General features: G+C 43.6%; 1 protein-coding gene across 6 annotated transcripts; it reads left to right on the top strand.

Moving 5' to 3' along the window:
- Positions 1–299: 299 nt before the first annotated feature.
- Positions 300–23726, top strand: cora (erythrocyte membrane protein band 4.1 like coracle). Of its 6 annotated transcripts, XM_033471051.2 has the most exons (16): positions 4108–4524; positions 4643–4809; positions 10750–10922; positions 10993–11140; positions 11323–11617; positions 11701–12039; positions 12099–12271; positions 12394–12533; positions 13337–13423; positions 14493–14726; positions 15193–18750; positions 19252–19359; positions 19489–19599; positions 20051–20155; positions 20723–20929; positions 21005–23726. In XM_033471051.2, exons 1-16 carry the CDS (start codon positions 4475–4477, stop codon positions 21182–21184), a joined length of 6075 nt encoding a protein of 2024 aa, XP_033326942.2. In that variant the 5' UTR covers positions 4108–4474; the 3' UTR covers positions 21185–23726. The 6 variants fall into 6 exon arrangements, with proteins under 6 accessions (XP_033326947.2, XP_033326945.2, XP_033326942.2 ...); XM_033471056.2 differs by lacking the exons at positions 4108–4524; positions 4643–4809 and adding an exon at positions 300–471; XM_033471054.2 differs by lacking the exons at positions 4108–4524; positions 4643–4809 and adding an exon at positions 535–785.
- Positions 23727–23767: the final 41 nt, after the last annotated feature.

Below are 23767 nucleotides of genomic sequence, written 5' to 3'. Positions count from 1 at the left end.
TTACTTTATTTCAAATCACCAGTTTTTAAAAAGTTATCGCGTTTTAATAGGTGTTCAAATACTTTTTGTCAAGGATTGTTCTGTGGCTTTAAACCTTGTAATAACGCTAAAATAATTTTGAACATGATAAAGTAGATTTCCAGCCGATTGTGTCGCGGTTCAAACGAAATCCTTTTGACCTACACAACGAGCATCTGTTTTATCGGCCGGCGCGAACGTAGTTTCAGCCATCTGGCGGGGAAAATGCGTTCGAACAGGGCGTACTCGCTTGATTGCGTCATAAGAGAAACTGATTTTCCTAGACGGTCGGCCATATTGACTCGCGCGTAAGAACATTGAAAGCAGTCCCGTTTACGGTGTGACAGCGGCTCGTATTTAAATGGTACGTCATTACTACGAGGATTCTCGGAGACGGTTGACTTTTCCATGAGCTGTGACTGGTCGTCGCGCGAGGGATTCAACAAAAACAAGGTAGGTAATAAAACTTCTTATGTCTGTGCGAGGGGACTATTTGAAAATGGTGCGAGTATGGGCCGTGGCCGCATCCAGCGTCGCCCCGCGATTCGTCGGACCTGTTTCGTGTTCGTACCCGTCGGCGGAATTGGAACGAGAGTTGTTTACGTGCTCGCTGAAGGAAGTTCTCCGTTAGTCGCTCGAGAGAAAAAGTCAGTCGGTGTTTTGCAGCCCTGTGTGTACTATTTCGTCGTAATTTCTGTTCGATCCGCGCGATTTTTTTCGCGTGCCATAGTGCGTTATTCCGAGGAAGATCGCGTCTACATCCATAGGTGAGTTTATTACTTTTCTGATTTCACCTAGAACGTCTGTGCGTGACACGCTCCAGCAAATTGTTAACCAAATTTTCGTCGGATTCTTTTATTCGAACAAACGACGAACGGTACAAAGTGTTCGTGTGCTTTCGAATTTTTCAACGATAGGATCGAAACACGACGTAACTATATACATACATCAATGCGTATATCTGTAAACGGGAAAGTTTTGCGACAGTAATGCGATTTCAGTTGTTGACGTCGACGAGACCAATTGTTACAGAACATTTGGAAAATATGAATCGCATGAGACACCACTCTGGTATTCACATAACCTGCTCAGTAAAATCAACCGAAGTAAATATGCCGATGTTGTATTCACGGTTGCACGTATTCGATTACTGGAGGCTGTGTAACATAAAGCTATTGTGTTACGAGTTTGCAACTTGTTACGTATATTGTTGATCAAGTATTCACGGAAACATCTGTTTGGCCCGGTTTGACAGAACTTGTTTAATGCATCGTACATCGTACTTATTCTTACAATTGCATGTGTATTGCAGCATTCAACGTGTTCCAACAATTTTCATAGGAATTCGATCATTTTTCTTTGATACAATCCGAACATTTGTACACTAGAGTAGAATTGGCGTAGTCGTGATCGAACTTCTGTATATCTATATGTCCGCGTACAATGTATCATATTTCGTTGGAAAGAGAGAAAGAAGAAGAGCGAGAGAGCAAAGAAGTGTATCTCTCACATTCTCCTTGAGCCAGCCAAAGGCATAAGGAGACGCGCAGAATCCGTTAAAAATGAAAACGGAAATAAATCGAAATGTCGGCGACGCAGAGGAAACAACCGACAAATTTGACGCTATGCGTTCTCACTGTTCGTAAATTCATTTCTGTCATTCCTGTGTGTACGACCCTGAGGTGTTCCTGCGAAGTGTGCCACACGCTCTCTCCTTATACATTCGAATCAGCCGAGAATCTACGGAATGATTTATCGTATCTAACCTTTTCAACTGTCTCTTAAATTAATCGTGCGTCTAATAAAGTTCAGGACCGCACCTGATTCGTACGTGTCGTGTGCCGTTTGTGGAGAGAGAGAGCGAGATTGATATGTATATTCGGCGGGTTGAAATGGACCCGCCGCAGGCCGATAGTTTGGCCTAGGTTACATCCGTGTCTGCATTATATTTCTGCTAAAAGAAATCACCTTGCGAGAATTGAACATAATCCGAATTTTGTCATACTTCTCGCGAACGCTTATTACGATCAATTAGGTCAATTATGTGCTTCGCCAAGGAGATGCCAGCATTTTCGAAAGACGCATCAACAGGGTCGCACGCTTCTGCCCACTGACAATCGATAAAACAGTTTTTCTTTGCATATCTACCGGCGCTTTTAGCACTTTTCTCGGGAAACTCTCTCTCTCTCTCTCTCTCTCTCTCTCTCTCTCTCTCTCTCTCTCTCTCTCTCTCTCTCTCTCTCTCTCTCTCTCTCTCTCTCTCTCTGGTGTTTCGATTATTTAGTGCATCGCCCGAAATGTTCTAGACGCTAACCCTTCTTCGAGAACATTTTTGTTTATGCATTGTGGAAAGTTCCGCCGCAGTTGAACTTCCATCGAAGGTAAAAAGCATTCCGATCAATCGTTGCTGTTATTTAGAATATTTTACTCGTAATTCTGTGATCAAACGGGGCTGGATGAAATTGAAAATCAGGAACGCGATCGCAGGAACGTTCCGTGCGAGAAGCTTGCAGATCAGGGCAGGTGTTGATCGACCGGCGAATAGATAATATCGTGTATTCAAGATTATTATTACAAACGGGTGTAGGGTTAACCGGGACAAGGAAGTGTACTCATGGCCGTGTGTTCAGGGAGGTGTGGCGTTGATAGGTACCGATGCCACGACATCACCGAAGTTACAATGAACTTGGGGGAGCATGCTCGTCGGTGCAGTAACGCGTCGTGTATTCGTAACGCGCCTTTCACCTACTAGGAACCTGCGTACTTCGTGAACTATGACACGAGTACCGCTGGGATTGCCTAACCCCTTTAGAGCCTAACTTCATTTGCTCCGAAGATAAGTACCGATATATCCGAGTTAATCTGGTCTACGTAATTAAACTACCCTTGCAAATCGGACACGACTAAATTGTAAGGAACATTTCGATCAACGGTGTCTCTAACATTAACCCCCTACATTCGTATTCAGGTGATTGTACAGAAATTTCATTTAGCGTACAAGCATGTGGTTGTGCAGATTGTGCGCAGACAGGACGGAGCGAATAGAAAAATGGCGACAATAGAGAATAGAAACAGCGGATTTCGGAACCGGAAAAGGCGGTTAAATATCTCTTTTCAGACAACGATCCCTAAAAAAAGATTAAAAGATTACGTTGCTGGGCGTGCCTGATCGGTTCGCGATCGAAATTGCCTCTGTTATCAACAAATTGATCGAGAAGGCTTTACCTGTGAACGATAAATTTTCGAAAACTGTGGGTAACGTCTTTTTGCTTCTAGTTCGCAGGGATGTGTATATCTTTTAAAATTCGTTTTTTCGCAGGACACTGACAATTGTCGCACGGGATGTTTACCGCGGACAGGTGCACGCATTATTTTCGAAATGACGGGATCCGTTCCCGTGGAGGAATTAACAAATAGAATAATCAACGGTGTAAAAAAGACCGGAGATTCGCAGTCGCGTAGAGAAACCACGGTCTCCCTGCGATTACGGCCGTCAAGCGTCCGTGACGGAAATAGAAAAAAAGCACGGAAAGAAGAGAAAAAAAAAAGAATAGAAATCACGTTGATTACATGCATGATTTAATCGAGGCACGAGTGCGGCACAGTTACAATTCGCGAACACGAACGCAGCTATAAAAAGTCCCGGACTCTAACGACTATATCAGCGAGAAATAAAGCGAGGAACTGGATGGTACAGAGAGATTCCACTGGTACAATACTTTCTTTCGGGATTTATAGTAATATCGATCCGGAAAGTGGTAACGCAGGATAGTAGGAGCACACCGTTAATCAGACTGTGACGATTCACGTGCAAACTTTTCATCTGATTTACAGAAGATCCTCGTTCCACGATGAAACGGATTATAATATAATATCGGTATTTCCCCTTAGAGAATCTTCCCGTGTGAATCGAGCTCAGGTTATGTCAGGACGTCGGACAATTTGGTAGGTCCTTGTTGCCGTCCAATTTGGTCCAGATTAGATATACAATTTAGATTATATCGGCAACGCCATCTCCCTTGCGCGCAGAGCTTGAATTTCAGATTGATTTTAGGTCCCGATGGAAATTTGCGTAGGCAGGATCTAGAATTAGAACCCACGATCCGGCGATAATGAGCATCTCGAGAGAGTCAGGTTGGATTAAACCATGAATGGAGAAAGTATCGCTCGGACACACCCACGCGCCTCGTTCACATTCATCTTCCGAGTTTCGCATGCGGCGCCCGGCGCATTATCGATACTTCCGGTCTGCGGACGGAGACCGGTAGGAGGGTGCACATAAACGGCTGCGAGGGAACAATAAAATTTCACGTGAATTAAGCTCGATGGATGCGCTCTCGCTACGCTAACAGGTGTCGATGTCTCGCGTTTTAATTCACCACCACGGATTCAGCTCGATAACGCTATCGGTCCTGTTATCGTTCTATTCCCAGAATAGAAACGTTACGATCATTGTATGCACGGTTACGCCGCAGCCGGCGCACGAATAGCGATTATTTTCCCAAGGTAGACAATTTGTTTGATCTTCCGTGCTGTTCAATTTAGGGAACATTCTTTATTAGGCGATCGATTGTAGCTAGTCGTTTGATAGCAATTCGTACAATTTGCTTTTTATTTTCCGCAGCACGCGATCTTTCCACGTTGTTGTGGGAAACGAGCTTAAGGATGATTTTCACGAACGAACGAACGGAACGACGACGCGGCGAGTCGTAGGAGCGGCCACGCAACGGGAACAAAACGATTTAGCCATGAAAAAGCAGAGCGCAATAACAACTCGCTCTCGGACTCGGTGTACGTACGGCGTGGCGTGCGTTACGGTAGGACACGGCCAATTATCTCAGTCCGCGCGGTGAAAAACTGCTCGTAAAACGTCGCTCCATTGTTATCCATTGTTGGATCGCTGCGAGAGACGCTCGACCGCGAAAAGAATGTTCCTCGTTTGTTATTTGTTCGCGCGTCCCCGGCGAAAAAGTCACCTGCGGTTCTTTTGCAGCCCAGAGAAGAGCAGTGTGTCTATCGCTTCTTCGGAGTCGGACCCGTTCCCTGGATATTTGAATAGGACTTTCAAGACGATAAGGAACAAATTCGGAGTCCCTAGAGCTAGGATTAGATCCGCGGAGAAGTCAATTGTAATAATAATTGCCCTCCGGATGCTCCCTCCTCGGCCAGTTACACCCTCCATGGTTTCGCCGGGTGGCGATTAAACAATGCAAAGAGGGAATCGGTAAAGAAGCAAGAAGAAAGCGTATCGCTAGCGAAATCGGGCAGACTGCTCTCTATAATTGCCTCGTTGAGCCGGAGTGGTGCGACTATAGAAAGGGAATACAGTGCTCGATGGTATCGGTGGCTCGCCAGCTCCGCCCTTCGAATTGTTATAAATTATAAAGTAGTCGTGTGAGTCACGGTGCGTGCCACGATCGAAGCTCTACACACTCTTTCCATCTCTTTCTCTCCGAATCTGTCGGTCGATGAATTTTTCAACCAATGCGAGAACCATTAACGGTTACGCAAATTGATAAACAGTTGGCAAATAATTAGAGGGCGTCGTTAACTCGATCCAACCCCTTTCGCTCGAAGCAGGCCTGTCACGGATGTATCCTCGCGTAAAACACGTGACTTAATTAATGCCGCGAACCTCTTCGGCACTTCCGGCTCGGTGCTCGCGTATCGGCAGCGTGATTCGCGTGCCAACGCGTCGACCGTAATCACAGCAATTAGATAAAATCGAGACAATTTAGTCGATGGAACGCGAACCGAGAAGTCTATAGCGGGTCTAACCAGACAAGTCAATGGCTACGAACAAGTGCGCATTGTGAGTTGCACGTTTGCATTGGTTTACTGGTACCGTTGGACACGGACCAGCTGAATAGCTCGCAGGAAGCTCCGCTAAGAACGTATTGAAGAGTAATCTTGCTCGTTAGCAGCGACGCTGGAGGGCCAGAAGGCAACTCGATCAATCGAAACCACCCCTCCTGACTGCAGCGCGGCTGGAGGAATCGCGTCAGCATGAAAACGAGAGAAACCCGAGGAGCCCCCGGGACTCTTTCGTGATTCTCCCGGCCGAGCAAACACCGTGATTCCGCGCGTTTTTTCTTTCTTTTTTTATCGTCGGTTGCAGACGCGACGCCGGTCGCTACCAATCAAAGGGGTTGCCGAGTGCGGGGGGAGGGGGGCGCGCAGGGGCTTTTCTTTTTGTCGTTGAACCCTTTCTTTCATCGCGCGTGCAGCTCGGCATTGAAACGCGGGTCTTCCGTGAGGGTTCGCGGAATCGTACAGGGGCGAGGGTGAAACGGGGCTCTGATACCGGGGTGGAGAGTTCTGCCGGAGGATTCCTCGACGCGTGAAATTAAAGGGTCTCGAAGCCGTGAAAACCGCCCCCGCAGATTTTCGTGGGCCACCGGGCTCTCGAGACCGACCGATTCCTCGTGCCTGTATACTCGTTACTCCGTCGCTCGTTACTCGTCGCTCGTTGCTCGCTCGTTTCCTTCATCCCCGCGTTAACGCGACGACGCGGACGTTGTTTCATTTCGCTGATTGCGGGACGGAATTTATCGCGGAGGCGACGCGAGCGATAATTCAGCGGGCAAACCGTTCCGTCTCCGGCTCTCTCTCCCTTGCACAATGCTTAGGAATTTCGCTTTCTGCGGCTTAAATTATTTTAGCGTTGTTTCAATGTACAATATGGTTATAGTGCAGCGAGTACTAATTCTTGTTCAAGTTTAAAAGGTTAAAAACCTAACCGTTCTTTCTACATGGTCTAAAATATGTTTTGGACATGCATAAAGAGTCGAAGTATAATACATGCTTGCATGCATACAGGAAGAACTGTACTATTTTCATATTACTAGTATTATTATTATATTAGTTTATTTAATTTCAATCTCATATTTCTGTTTTTGGAACACTGTATCTAATCACAGAGTTACACGAGCTTGTTAATATTCTGTATCTCTCGAGGTTCCGAGGAATTATCAACGCGTAGGAGAAACAAATTTTGCTTGGAACATGAAAGTTGAAAATTTTGGCCGAGCGTTATTGTTTCTCAGAACTTCGTGCGCTGGGATCGCGAGCGATTCGTCGTTTCCTCTGTTTCTAGGAATTTCTGTGCAGTGGTTATCGTGGCTTCGCCTCGATTCGAGATGGAAATTGTCGAAGCGACGAGGCGGTTCGCCGGAATGCGTCCGGCGGCGTCTGGAAAAGCGGACGAAGCCGGTCGCTTTTTCTCGGTCTATCGGTCTTCCGCAATAGCTGTTGCACGCCCACGCGAAAAATTGTCAGGCGTATCCGTTCGCGTTAGATACGTGGCATCACCGGTGTGTCCGTCGATCGATCAAACACGCCCCGAGACGACGGCGGCCGTCGCCAACCCTCTGCAAAATTGTTCGATTAAGGGACGAGTCGCGCGTAGATCCGACGATAGCAAATTGACTCTCCTGCTCGAGAGGCCGCGCAAGATTCCGTTAACTGGAAAATACGAGCCAATAATGGGAAAGCCCCCAGGCCGCCTCTCCGAGACTCTCTTGGGATCGGGACGCGCGGTCCTCCTTTTACCGGAAGACACCGCTCCTCGATTATCCACCCCGTACACCGTATTTACGGCATTTAATCGCCATTAGTCCGCGCGCTACCCGCGTATTTCAAGGAGCCGTCTGCTTGCCCCTCGATTCCCATTACCATCGAGCACAAGCCACTCCATCGCCGATGTTAACTTATTCTTTTGATTTAATCCATCCAGCTACCGACGTCTCTGCGATCCGTGAAAGTATGAACAAAACATTCCGTTTCAATCGTTTCCTGGTATTTTCAAGTCGAACATATTCTTCGTCGATTCGCCGCAATTCCGGATTTCTGAAAAATGCGGTTTCACTGCCTTCGAAGAAGAATTCCCTCGAATCGACCAATTAGTTCTCGAGATGTTTGTCGGACTTGTTCGAGAAACGACGTTTCGATTTTTTTAAAAGGATCGGAATTCACGAACACACGATCATGATCACGATCACGATCACGATCACGATCTCGGCGCGCCGGTGCTCGTCTCGAGTCTGTGTACAGAGGCGTGGGCGTGTGCCATGGATCACGCGACCCTCGCTCACAATCAGCCCTTTGACACACGACGACCGAACGAAAGCCCACGCGTCTCTCTCTCTGAAAGGATCACCTCCCGGCGACGGAAAAAAACAGATTCTTTCAGACCGGCTCGGCCCATTCACCGCGGGCTCTTTAAACTTTTAACACCGGCGCAACCGGGATCGGCTCTTTCCCTCCGCCACTACCATCAACCTCCGCCGCCGCTGCCGCCGAGCTTTTACAATTTCTGAAAAATACTCATCCTTTTAGCAGCGTTGCTTCTCCCATCTCCGTTCATATCTTTCCGCTGCTTCCAGCACACGAGATTGCAAGGCGCCCCCGCCCCCCTTCGCCGCATTTACCGGACGGTTTCAAGATGCATCCGCAGCTTCCACGCGACGATCCGAAGCTTCCGCTCGGCGACCCGAAGCTCTCTTTATGCCTGGGTCAGGCGGATTCGCGGCCGGCGAACCTTCTTAATCGGACACGCCGAGTTCTGGAATGCCGGCGATCTTCGAAACGGCAATCCAGTTTGTCTCCGCGGGGCTAACTCGATTCGCAGCGTTAGCAACGCGTGTATATGTACACCGATATTGGCCGTCGCCGCGTCATCGCGCTTGCTAATCGGCGTATTACTTCATCGACGCCGCCGTGGCCGCTGCAAAGGACGTCTGCTTCCAGCGATGACGGCATCCTCTCGGGCGGAACCTCCTCTCGTTCGCGAGAATAACGATCCCCTAAAATCCAGCGGATTCTCGTGGAATCGCAACGCCTCTCTGCTCTCGAGGATAAACGCTGTTTTGGCTCGGAACACGGTCGGACCGTCGGACCTTAGGATTGCCTGAGTTTTGGTATTTTTATTCGATCGCGGGTTACACAACCCGGCGGCGGTGCCCGTAATCGCCGGTTACGTGGCCCACGGTGCAACAAGCTGCATTCGTCGGTGAATTGGTCGCTAAACAATGATTTCCGTTACGGCGACACCGCGATTCCCTCTTTGTGCCACGGTTTCGTGAGTCACGCCGGGTCAAGCGTGTCGAAAAACGGACGTTGTTGTTTGCTTCTTTCGAGTCGAAATCGGATACAATTTTCCTGTTGTCGTAGATTGTAAATAGAAATTTTCATATGCGACAGGTAGAATGCAACGCGGCTGAGATAGCGATCGCTAGGGACAAAGGTTGCGAAACTGGCTGAGATCATTTGAGACACTCACCTGTACGAGAAGAGTTCATTCGATCGATCCTTCGGACGCTTCCTGCACGATGGTGCTCCTCGACGATGATGATCTAATATCGAGGAACGGCGAATTTTTACGGCTTTGTTTTCCTGCAATCGTGCCTAGAAAAGGAACCGCGACGATGGCGGCCGTCGAGGAGAGGCATTAATGCTGTTTGAACAGCATCCCGCAACGGCTTTGATTCCGTGCAATTGAGGTTGAATTACTATTTGCCCGGGTGTGGTTGCGTAAGTCGCTCCGCGCTGGTAGAACCAGTGGACAGGCTCGATTTGAATAATCCCCCTGGTGTACGCGAAGCGTGTCGGTCAGGGTCGTTGTAATTTCTCCGCGTTTCTTTCTTCCACCGTTAGGACCGTTCGCTGCGCGTTTCTCGAAATCGAGTGTGTTTGTCGTTGTCGTTGTCGTTGTCGTCGTCCCCTCCTCCCACGCCACCTTTCACCGGATCGATCCAGACACGTATTTTTATAGCGGCGTCCAATAATACCTGGTCGCGATATTTTCAGCGCGACGCCGTAAGAAATATCGGCGCTTCATTGGCTAGGTATCGAGACGGCCACCGTTTATTCTGCACACAGGGCCAACGACCTGCGCGGATGCACGCTTGCATTCGACGCGGCTGCAACCTGTGGCCAAAACACTTTTCCACCGATTTCTCGGTATTTTCCGTATATTTGTGTCGTCCTCGTGGCACAGTGTCCAAGCATCGGTGCTTGTAGGAGATAGCCGAAGGCTCTTCGAGGTGCCAGAGAGCTGTCTGGGCGTGGTCCAACGCGATAAATCAAATAATTGCAACTAAGGATAACCGAGCGTCGATTCTATATTGCGCACGGTTGTGTCAAGTAAATCTTTAAGTATTATGCAACTCAACAGGTCTGCTAGACTATCGATTACCTCTCGCGGGCTATCGATATTGCTCTCATTTCCGGGGAGCAGCTTTCTTCGAGGCTTCGAGCTTGCCTCGCATCCTGGACTGCGTTTGCCCTTGCCGCGGACAATCGAAATGCGTTAAACGCTGCAGGAAAGCGTAACCGTTTGTACGAAGCGACTCGTCGCGCCATTAGCGCTCTGGAAATTGACTGGAAGGTGTGCAACATGTTTGCGCGCTTTGCCGAGGACTCGCGACGCGAATTAAGTTAATGAACTTGGAGCACTCGCCGGCGCGCTCCTTTTCCGCTGATAGCGAGAGACGAGCCGCACGGTTTGCGAAGGGTACGAGCAACACCGAGAGTCGAGCAAATATTGATTATTTCTTTACATGGCACCGTCCAGTCTAGACAGGATCTATACTCGAATACGCTGGAGTGGCACGCGATCATTCGACGACGCGGCAACGCGCGAATCATTCAGGAAATAGACTCGTTAGCAGCCTCGGCTGTTCTCTCGATAATGATTTGTATAACGCGTCTGATGGGTCTTTGGTTTTTCAGCACAGGGCTGGGACATGCCGGAGGAACAGAAGATTGCCGGCTGCCCACCGGAAGTAGCCGCGGAAAATGGGACCGGAACGAACTCGCCCACGAAGAGTCCAGTTAGCAGGGGTAAAATGGCCGTGGCGAACATCACTCTTCTCGATGGGACCGTCAAAGACTTCCACATCGACGTGAGTATTTCCGCCGAATTGTCTTCGTGCGACGAGTATCGTGAATCCTAATCGAATGAATCCTTTACAGAGAAAAGCGAAGGGCCAGGATCTTCTCGACATGATCTGCCAGAGCATGAATCTTCTCGAGAAGGACTACTTCGGCCTTATCTACGAAGACAGACACGACTCGAGAAACTGGCTGGATCTAGACAAGAGGATTGCAAAGTTCATAAAAAGTACTGGTCGCCCGGGTTGTCTCACAAGCAATGCGAATTTCCTTTTTCCATGTTTTCGCAACCCATTATGTGACTGTATTTCACATCCCAAAAGTGTAATTGGAAATTCGCATTGTCTGCAGGATGAGCTAGTTTTCATTGTCTCTTGCTCGCCATTGACAACGATGTCCGTTCTATTGCAGACGAACCGTGGAAGTTTAATTTCGAAGTGAAATTTTATCCACCGGATCCAGCTCAATTGCAGGAGGACATAACGCGTTATCAGTTATGCCTCCAGATACGAAACGACATTATCACAGGGCGATTGCCGTGTTCGTTCGTAACCCATGCCCTCCTTGGTTCATACTTGGTGCAATCCGAGGTGGGGGATTACGATTCGGACGCGCACGGCCGCACCTACTTGAAGGACTTCAAGTTCGCTCCGAATCAGACGCCAGAGTTAGTGGAAAAAGTAATGGACCTCCATAAAACGCATAAGTCAGTCTTCATTGATAATCCGAAAACGATTTGCCTCGTATCCGGCGAAGGTTGTTTTGAAAAAAACAAAATATCACTTTTAGGGGTCAGACGCCCGCCGAGGCAGAGCTCCATTATCTCGAGAACGCGAAGAAGTTGGCGATGTACGGCGTCGATCTTCATCCGGCCAAAGATTCCGAGGGCGTTGACATCATGCTAGGCGTGTGTTCGTCGGGCCTGCTTGTCTACAGGGATCGATTGCGGATCAACAGATTCGCCTGGCCGAAGATTTTGAAGATCTCCTACAAGAGGCACAATTTTTATATAAAGATCAGACCGGGCGAGTTCGAGCAATTTGAGTCGACGATCGGATTCAAATTGGCGAATCACAGGGCGGCAAAGAAACTGTGGAAAGTTTGCGTGGAACACCATACTTTCTTCAGGTACGCGACCCAACAAAATAATCGCGGAGATGGAATGATATCATTGGAAATGCTTTTAGGCTCATGAGTCCGGAGCCTGTTAAGAAAGTAGGACTAATACCGCATCTGGGTTCCCGCTTCCGGTACTCGGGAAGAACTCATTACGAAACAAAAAAGACGCCTATCGATAGGCAACCCCCGCAATTCGAGAGATCGTTGAGCGGTCGTCGTCCGACTTCTCGCAGCATGGACGGTAACCATAGTTTTCTTCTTTCTCTTTCATACCTTTTTTCTGATCGACTTGATGGGAGGAACCGCTTCTTCAGTGCTTGTGTTTGCATGAGGATTCTTTAATAATGCGACTGCTTTATACAGCGCTAGGCGGACCTAAACAAGTCGAGAGTTACGGTTCCGAGCCCAGCAAAAGACACACAATGAGCTATGAACCGGAAATGATCCCCGATATGGAGCATATAGATCAACGGCCTAGTCCAATTAAAAAGCAAAAGGAAAAGGTAAAAAGAAAAGTGTATATATATTTCTCTATTTACTTTTATTATTGACTCGATATAGTGATAGTTTGTAGAACATGCATGAACTGTTCATGCAGACTGAGAGATTATTTCACGAACGATCCATCTTGAGGAATCTCTGATTTTTACCTGCGGTCTACGCTTTCAAACGAAATCGATTCTCTGAACCTAAAAAAATATCCAACTAAATCCAACTAATTCAGTCGTACCGTAATCTATAAGATATCATTTTGAGAAATGCCATACTTTGAGAAAACCGAGAAATTATGGAACACCAATTGGATCACTCTGACAAAAGCAGGATAAATCTATTTGCTAGAAATGATAGTACGATCACTGTACACTTATCCAAATTTAGCCGTGGCATGTTAATGATTCCCATTAATAACGTGGTACCATGTGTTTAGGCGTGGTCGTATGTATTAGACATTTTAATATGTCAAAAATTGTTCAGGCATATAATTCAAATGCAAGTTAATTAACATTAGATGTGATCACGATTCTAAAAACTTGCAGAGAAGAATGGTCGATACTTGCCTTATTTACACTGGAAAAAAATGACGATCGTTAATTAACTTGTATAAAATTCTAAAGACCAACCATATCCCCATGCAAGAACCGTAGAAATTCGTAGTCTTTACAAGACATTGTCTCATGGACTATTGTCAGAACGTGAACACATGGCATTTGTATAACTTGATTTCAATTATCACGACTTAGTGCTTCTTTATCATAAAAAGAAAAAAGAAAAAGACTAACTGACACCATTAACCTAACACCGGTAGCTCACACGCAAAACAAGTGCTGGAACAACATCCGCTAGCAGTACCAGTAGCCTGGAAGGAGAGTACGATGCAGATCGTGGCAAAAAGGTATAGAAATTCACCTGGGACCATTTTATCGTGCATTAACAGTTACACCTACCTCCGCTGGTCTTGTTGTATGTGACCATTTGGTGTTTTCCTCTACCCCGATGCATGTTGCTATCTTTTTTTTCTCAATTATTTTGCAAGCATCATACGGCCATCGCCTCAAAGCTAAATTTCATTCGAGTTTACCCCGATGACAATTAACACGTTGAACGCACAGCGCAAACAGGTAGAGTTTCTCCGGGCGTCACGAAGCAAAGGAAAATTTAAAAAGGACTATAACGTATTGTCCTGAGTGTCCAGAGTTACTCCAATTATGTTTACAATGTTTTAACGAATTCCATCGTAACTAATAAAGTGTTATAATATTTTAAAAACAAATTTAAATATAAGTACAATTTGTTAGTATAACTATATTTTATATTTTATTATTTTATTTTATTATTAGTATAAGTATATTTTGTTGTGTCCCAACAACATATACAAGTTGTGTTACAAATCAAATTATTATAAATTGCCTCCAAAATCCTGCTTCAATTGGACGAAGACTGCGGAAACATAGCCGTCACCCAGATATGGGCGACATGACGTTTAACGTGTTAATTATCCGCAGCGCAAGCATGTGTAAAGAATTATTACAAACATTAATGCAAATTACTTCCAACGAGTCTCATATAGAATTAAATATATTTTTCAATCTTTACCGCACACCGGTTTGTCCGCATGTAATAAATAACCATTACGAGCGGCACGTTGTTGCAAGGAGTGCTATTGGAAGAGAAAAAAGAATCAGAGTACATAAAATACGCAACAGGAAAGTATGCTCGTCGTAACCGATTCTAACCGATCAACGACTATTATACATATTTATATATATATACATATATATATACTAATTTTGAGAGCGCAGACCGTACTTAGTTGTCAAGCATGAAACATATATGCCGGCAGACCGTGATTTATATATTTATAAATATACATATACTGTGTACAGTAGTTGGTAGCTTAGCCGATAGAGTTTTCATTCGTGCTTACTGCATGGAGCGATGTGTGACTATAAATTTACTTATAGAAACCGGTCGGAGGGATCGCGGTCCTACCGCCCGGTGGTCTATCTAAGAAGAAAAAGGATAAGCAAAACGAGAATGAAAAGGAGAATCATAACGATCTAAACAACTCCGATCTGATTAACGAAAACGCTGTTCTCGACAGCAACGACGTAAAGTCGCCCAGTAAAAAAGAACTGAAAAAGAAAGACAAGGAAACACCCGAGAAAAAAGATAAAGAAAAGAAAGAGAAAATAAAGGTAAGTGCTTCATGTTCAAGGTATTCACGCTGCTACAACAGCGTGTATCACTGATTACGGAAAGAAACTTAGCCGTTAAAAGGATGATAATCATATTAAAACGATTACGTCGATAGAACTCTTCGCATTTCAACTGTACATCCGAAGTACAGACATATGCACGATCGTTAATTTGTTCCTAGTCAGAGAAAAATAGTAGTTTCTTCTTAGCTCCGTTAGTTTCTTTTGTGATATATTTACATTATACGCAGAGCGAGCCTCGAGAAACCGGAACACCCAATTGTTGGAATCCAAGGCCTCGTGCATTTGTTCGTTCATTTTCTCGTGGCTCACCCTGTGCATTAATAGGTACAGTGGATTAAAAAAAGTTTCACACATTCGGATATGTCTATTTGCTTCGACAGTTTTTTTCATCCACTGTATACAGCATGTTTCTGGCATTGCATGTTTTTGTTTATTACGAAAGAGTCCTGTCGGTGGCTTCCTATTTGGCAAAAAGGAAAAGGACTCGAAGCAGAAGAAACAAAAGAAGAACAAGGAGCTGGAAGAATCTCTGGAGAAGAGCGACACGGAATCGAATCTCTCCACGTTGGAGAAACAGGCGAAACCTTTAACGGAGACGTCGAACATCGAGAAGCCGAAGACCGGTCCGGAATCACCGCAACTGCCTAGCTACACCAAGCCCTACGACTACGAAGAGACAGAAACCTCTCCGACGAGAAAACGGTTCACACCTCACGGATTCTCGTACGAGGACAGACCGGCGTCGCCTGGAGTGCAAAGTCAACAATCACCGACTGCTGCGAGTCGCAAAGCCACGGGTCTGGCCTTTAATTACGCTCCCGGTGAGGAGAAGAAAGTGGCGGAATCAGCAGAAAAGAGGAAAACCAAAGAAGCGGACGCGGCTAAACCAGGATTAAAGACCCCGGGTCTGAATTATGTTGAATCAGCGGGATTGAAGGAACAACAGAAAACTGCTGCACAACCGAAAGCTGACAAGGATCCATCAGCAATCCTGATCGCCGCTGAAAAGCAACAGGAACACGCTGATCGTCAAGTTAGCAAGGTTCCACCGCCGGTTGCAGAATCGAAACCAGAATATCATATTCTACCGTTGCCAGATGGATCGAAAGTTATCGGAGGTGTAATTTATACCAAAGATGGTAAACCGTTGGATCAACACAGCCTTGGTCCGGACAGTAGCAGAATAATCGATGGAAAGGTATGCACGAAGGATGGCCAGCCAATTAAAAAGGCAGATTTTGGTCCTCACGGGCTGTACGTTCACAACGGCGTGGTTACCACTAAAGATGGCAAGCCGACGAACCAAGGAGTCCTAGGTGTTGAAAGGAACTTCATAAAAGACGGCACTATCTACGGCTGCGATGGACAAATAGCTGAACAGCATTTGTTAGGACCGGACCACACACTAGTCAAAGACGGTAAAATAGTGACGAAGAACGGTAAACCGGTACAATATTGTAAGCTAGGCAGCGACGGAACGTACATTAAGGAGGGCCTCGTGTTTTCTGCCGATTCGAAACCGTTGACGCAGGGCTCCTACGGTATTAACGAAAGCTATATCGTTGCCGGTACAGTGTTCGATAAGAGCTGTAAACCGTTGAGTCAAAGCGCGCTTATACCGGATCAAACTTATATCAGCGATGGTCTAATCTGTGGATCATCGGGAAGCGCTCTGGGCAATGGTGTTCTGGGACACGAGAGCCATTACATAGCAGACGGAAAAGTTTATTCGAAGGATGGAAAACCGGTGAAACATGAATCCTTTAGTTCAGACGGATCCGTCATAAAGGATGGTATAATCTACTCGAAGGATGGGAAGTTCTTGAATCAAGGATCTCTGCTTCCTTGCGGTGCTCATTTGAAGGATGGAAAGATCATCGGTAAGGATGGAAAAGCGATCAAGCACGCGTTCTACAAGCCTGATGGAAGCTTTGTCAAAGATGGTATTCTGTATGGCAAAGACGGCAGGCCTCTGAGCCAGATTCCACTGATAGCAGACGGAAGCTATATCAAAGAAGGCGTTGTGTACAGCAGCAACGGCCGGCCATTGTCGCAGAATCTTTTCAAACCCGACGACACCGTAATCAAAGACGGTGTAATCTATTATGCGAAGGGAGCAACGTTGACGGATGCTTCCCTCGGGCCGGACGGGATGCTGATCAAGAACGGAAACGTGATCGGGAGAGACGGTAAACCAGTGAAACAGGAATCGTTCGGCTCCAACGGAAGCTATATAAAGAAAGGTGTTGTTCACGCGAAGAGTGGTAAACCTTTGAACCAAGATTCATTAGTGCCCGAAGGCGCGTCCATTAAAGATGGTAAGCTATGTTCCAAGGATGGGAAAACGTTGAAGTTCTCGTACTTCAGGCCGGATGGAAGTTACGTCAGAGATGGTCTCGTGTATGGGCTAGATGGAAAACCGTTGAATCAAAGTGCGGCTCTTGCGGAGGACAATTACATTGCTAATGGAGTGATCTTCGACTCGAATGGCATGCCTTTGAACAGAGACATGTTTGGATCCGATGGCTCCTACGTCGCCGGCGGTATAATTTTCGGGAAAGACGGTAAAATAATATTGGACGGTGTCTTCGGACCAGACGGTAACATCATCAAGAATGGGTTGATCATCGGCAGGGATGGGAAACCGTTGACACAGGACGACAAGGGGCCAGACAGCTTAGCTGTTAAAGATGGAAAGATCGTCGACAACCAAGGAAACCCTAAAAATATGGCATCCCTGATTCCTCATGGCTGCTACATCAAAGATGGTGTGGTCTACGATAAGAATCAGTGTCCGTTGAAACAAGGAGCATTCAAACCGGATGGCAGTTACATCAGAGACGGCCTTGTGCACGGTTGGGGCGGCCAGTTGCTGAACGCTGGATCAGCATTGCCTAGTGGCAGCTACATCGAGGAGGGTAGGATTTATGGGAAAGATAAGCAGCCTCTGGACCACAGTTCGTTTGGCTCCGATGGCGGATATATCGCCAACGGTATCGTGTATGGTAAAGACAAGAAACCCCTTGGTCATGGAACATTTGGCAGTGATGGTAGCTACATAAAGAATGGCCTGATACACGAGGCAAGCGGGAAGCCATCGAATAAAAAGCAAACGGTTATTACCGTTACGCTGGTGCGGTACGGATTAGTGTGCGGAAACGATGGTAAACCGTTGAAATATGGTAATTTCGATTCGAATGGCAGTATCGTTAAAGACGGAAGGATTTACGATCACACGGGGCAACCCCTGAATCAGGAAATCTACAAGAACGATGGCAGCTGTGTCAAAGATGGACTGATATACGGGGCCAACGGGAAACCAGCGACGCAGGGTACATTACCTGCGGAAACTAGTTTCATCAGGAGTGGAAAGATCTATGACTCGAATGGACAACCGCTAACTCAAGAAGCATTCGGTCCTGAAGGTTTGAAGGTAGTGCAGGGTGTTTTGGTTGATAAAACGGGTAAAGCCCTGAAACAGGCAACCTTTGACCCCGAAGGCAATCTTATTAAAGACGGCATTGTTTACACATCGTCGGGTAAGCCCCTGGATAAATACTTTACTGTGATTACCATCACTTCGGTGCGGAAAGGTCTGCTGACAGACAAAGATGGGAAGCCAGTACTGCAGGCGCCGTTTTCGAACGACGGTAGCTACGTTGAACATGGAAAGATTTACGACAAATGCGGAAAGCCGATGAATCAAGAAATTTTCGGGGAAGAGGGAGCGTTCGTAAAGGATGGCATGGTGTTCACCAGCTCTGGACAACCGTTGGATAGTGACACCATCATGAAGGAAGTGCAGGACACCGCGAAGAGTACTGTTTCCAAGACAAAGAAACCTGCGATTCCAAGCACCGCTCCAACCATAGTGAAAACAACCACCAAGCAGTCTGTGGTGAAAGATCAGGAGGGTGTTACACAAAATATAGAAGAGAAAATTGAGGATCTCACGCCCGGAGGGACAGGCCAAGTAACCGTTTCCACACAGATTAACAAGGTGATATAATTTTGTCAAGTAACACGAGATACTCTAACCAATCACTTCTGCACTAACTAGAGAAGGTAAACGGAACAATCCGAACTGAAAGGTTGAACCGTCAAAAGACAGATTTTACTTAGGGCGCATTCAATTTCATTCTTTGTTCTCGTGTGTTCATTATTATTTGAACATACCGTTTGAATTTTTGAAATATTTCTTGAAATAAGTATTCGTTGTAGCGTATTTACGAGTTTGACAATATGTATTGTATGTCTTGCAATGTAATCCTCAGTAGTATTTGTGTATCGCATGCTGTGTGTATTGTTGATATAAGTTGCAAATCAAACGTACACGTATAAAAGCTACAATAATCATCTTGAAACCAGTGCATAAGAAAGAAGAAAGATTTCATTGAATATACACCATGATATACATATATCTTGTATTCGTTTGAAATTTCATATGCACACATATTGTTCTGTTATTATGAGACACTAGTCACCTTGTAGTTGTATTTAGGCAGAGGCACCGGATGACGGTAGAGCTCCCTACATGACAGCGACCGCTGTTACCACTCGTACCGCTACCATGCACGAGGACCTTGAAAAGAACCAAAAGACCAGCCAGGTTTGTAAATTGTTCACGCACTATCGCTTATTCGATGTTCATTCCGCGAACAAGAATTTCTTTACATGCCCAACACATTTGTCTATAGTGTTAGTGCAATTTTTTTTATAATTATTTTTGTCATATCAGGTAGAAGAAAAGACTGTAGCACACACAACCGCTACCAGCGCAACGAGACAGGAGCAGAGAGTGGTAACTCAAGAAGTTCGAACAACGAGCCACGTTCTTTCCGGTGAACAGGTAATTGCGAATTCTAAACTCTGCGATAGCGTACATAGCTCACAACTAATGGTTAAAGCATGTAAGCATTCACGGAAAATACCACATACCATATTTTTGGTTGATACTATCAGGTTGCTGCAAGAATAATAGGTGGATTCCTTTTCCTTTGTCTTTTAAAAGAAAATGCGACCATTATTTTTGTAGTGACCTAATAACAGGAATACGATTCAAACGGATTGCGTTGTTGTATTAGGTGTGTAATTTACAACAGTTCCGATCGCTGCACATACACTTCAAATTATCTTATAATTTTACGAATACAAGCGTACTACCAATAATACTCAATTCATTCATAATGCTGATTAATTGATAAAATTTAACCCATGCTATTTTTCGTACTACATGATTTTTTTTTATTTATTTTTGTAATTAATTTTTGCCGGCTTGGTTAACACATTGCATGGTGTAGCTGTTCTTACGAAGGCTCAGTACATCCAGTTCAAGCAGCGATGATTCAGGTACTCCAATTGACCTTGAAGATGATCAGCAGGCTTTCTACAATCAATATTATCAGGTAAATCTTCAAGGATCGTACAATTTTATTAGCGATTTTTATCGAAAGTTATTAGAGATGTTTCTTATTTCTGCGAGAGTACCTGTACAAATGTAATTACGAAAACATTTTAAGTTACTGAGTGGATCTCCGTTCAGGTACATGTTTTTTTTTCTCTACTCATACCGCACTATGTAACATCTATTAAAAGCATTACTAAAAACTGAATGAAAATTGTCGCAAAGGCGCTATTATTGCTGCTGATTGAATTGTTTAAAATGTATTTGTCACATTGGTTCTCATCGGTTAACATTCATCAATACTAAAAAATAACATAAACAATCTAAAAAGTATAACGTTTCATTATCTTGAAGGCACTGGTTTTAAGGTATTACCAATTAATATTTCATGAGTATAACAAGAAACTTACAATACTTAAAATTGGTTCATCGTTTATCGTCTATGTCCCTATTTAGCGCATTAATCATTCTTTGTACATTGTAATATATCGTTCACGTTAAGTATTCTACTTCTGAGGAGTTGTTATTTCCTGTACGAAATAAATGTCAGTGTTAAAATCTGATTCAGGGCGACCCGGCTAGTGTTCTTGCAAGCGAGACGCACGATAAAGGAGAACCAGAAACTAATGTAACAGCGACTACGACGGTTCCACTGGTAGCAACTGAAACTAGAAAAGTAGCTGTTGAAAGCGAGGATGGTTTGTATAGCGCAACGGGAGAGATAGTCAGCTCTCAAACAATATCCAGTAAAACTCGTACTGTTGAAACCATTACAGTAAGATATTTTCTGTTCTTGGCGTGAACATTTCGTAGAGTATACGCTATTACACCTTCACCATTTCTATTTTAGTATAAAACCGAGAGGGATGGAGTCGTAGAGACACGGGTAGAACAGAAGATCACGATACAATCGGATGGTGATCCCATCGATCACGATCGTGCTTTAGCGGAGGCGATCCAAGAAGCTACCGCGATGAATCCAGACATGACAGTTGAGAAAATAGAAATTCAACAGCAGACAGCGCAGTAATTAATCGATGTAAGAACAATTCTGTAAGAAATAGAGGGCACTCATTGTCTAAAATATTTAATGCTCTGGTAAGTTTAGCTCTAGGAAATTAAAATGATATCCACTGTTAGTATATTAACATGCATTCGTGCAACGCACGAGGAACAATTGAACTGATTATTTATATTGTCTAAATTAATATCTTTCCTGTAAGAATTGGAAATCATTGTTTCTTATGGCAAACGTTGCCCACTTACATGAGCTTGAACTTGATTCAAAATCAAGTCGTTAGGAGAAGGAATAAACATCTCTGATGATGTTTTTTTCTTTTACTGAAAAATAAAATTGCGGTACCTTGTACCATAAACTGCAGTGTTCATATTCAAAGTATGTATCGTATACATACACGAAGCATAAATATATATTATACATATTACGTATACATAGTCATGTATGTACGTGAACAAATGATGGTCTGTTCATAGTTAGAAAGATAAGAGTGCCCTATAAACTTACGTTTCGCAGGAAGTGAAGTATCACGTTCCTGATACGAAAACTTGTTCAATATTATACTGGAAATCGTTAGCAATGATAAGCTTAATTGTCTTTTTTTTATTCTTCCGCGAACATGCTTTCTGTTTCGATATAAACTTCTATTTTTAAAAAGTTCATCCATGAGCCTAACGTATAGTGAAGAACGAAAATAACTTTAAAAAAAATATTACAGTTTAAAAATGTTTTGTGAAATCGAAGATATTTAAAATGTATTATTAATATGCAAATGAATTATACAACCATTATAAACATATATGTCTAACAAATACAAATAACGAGCGCGCGCGCACGCACGCGCGCACACACACACACACACACACACACAGTAACATATATATACATACATAAATTGTACACTTAATGTGATTTTATGAATCTGTTGATACAAAGAAATTATTCGAAACTGGATATATGAAAAGTAATGGTGGAAGGTATATAATACATAAGTGACCGGCATACAAGAATCTTTCCTGACATCGCGTTCATACGAATTAGAATCTAAATATAGCTTTCATGCAATACTTTTTTTATGCTTTGATTATTTGTAACATAATTTTCTTTTTTAATCATTATTACATAATGTTTATTGAGTGACAGAGTCAAAGTCTTTTACATATAAAATATTAATATATACAGAAAGAAAAAGATATATATGTATACATATATATATATATATATATATATTGATTTATATATGTAGGAATGGGTTAAGTGACAGTCTGTCTTGGCCGTTTCTGACCGTTTTAATTGAGAAATGAGCCTACAGCATTGTAATCGGTCCTCGCAACGATTAGATTTAACGGCCCGCTGCATTGATTCCTATATATATATATATATATATATATATATATATATATATATATATATATATATATATATATGTATATATACACATATACATACATATACTCATAAACACTTGAGTTTATTGGACAGTAAATGTTTGAAATCTACAAAGTTTCCTCCGATTTAAAGTATTAGTATCAGCAATATAGTACGGAAAGAAAGATACTATTATTCGCATTGCTGTTACATACGCTTTTATTTAATAATTCAAAACAAACATTCGGAAACTGTGCAGATTTTCTTGGATTCTATATTTTGAGAACGATAAGAGTTATTAATATAATGAATATTGGTAAAGTGAAAAAGAATATATATATGTAACTATATAATTATATATACATATATATATGTAACTTCATACCAAGAGCTATGATGCATTGATCAGCGTATGTGTCTAAATTTAGCTGTAATTTCTGTAGTTTTAAGACTACAATGACAAATAGGGTTTCGTTCATTCAATAGTTTATTTAATTTTTTTATGAGACGCGAGGAATTATGCTAAGATTGAGAAAAGGCTGATAACCTGAATCTACAATAAAATTATTAAGATTTAAATCACCTTTTTTGAAAAAAAAGTAAAGTTACATATAAATAAATTTATAAATATTAAAATGTACCGCAGCTTCGTATATTTATGTATGGTTGATATAATATATATATATACTACAAGTTCGGCAACTGTGAACAAAGCATTAAGATATGCATATCTCACGGTAGGAGGCTTGTTTATACCTTTGTTCTTAAAAAAAAAGCATTATTCAAATACCTGTTAATATAACATATGCATATATATTACGCTTGCATTCTGCACAAAGCATTTATTTTGTAACGATAAATATTTTCACGTGTTAATTATGAACTAATCTTTTTTACTTTTCTACCTTTTACACAAACGTAACTGAATCAAATTTTGATACATCCATTAGTTTCGGAGAAACAAGATAGATTTAGCTGTTTACGTTCGGTATATCTTACTGGAGAATAAGCGATTTCTTCAGACTTCTGGTAACGTTAACTCATATATGATCATAGATATAGTTGAGCTGGAACAAAGGATAATCATAGACCATCTACGTGCGAGCTGCATTTTGTCTTTTAAGTTTAGTTTGTTATACGCTGGCAGCTAATGTTTCAAATATAATGATTCATTAATCTCACCTTACTTCGTAGTGTTAACTGATATTTTAAGATAATGCTCAACCA

Source organism: Megalopta genalis, chromosome 2 (assembly GCF_051020955.1).
Source record: "Megalopta genalis isolate 19385.01 chromosome 2, iyMegGena1_principal, whole genome shotgun sequence".
NCBI lineage: Eukaryota > Metazoa > Arthropoda > Insecta > Hymenoptera > Halictidae > Megalopta > Megalopta genalis.
This window is presented reverse-complemented; position numbering and strand designations above follow the sequence as displayed.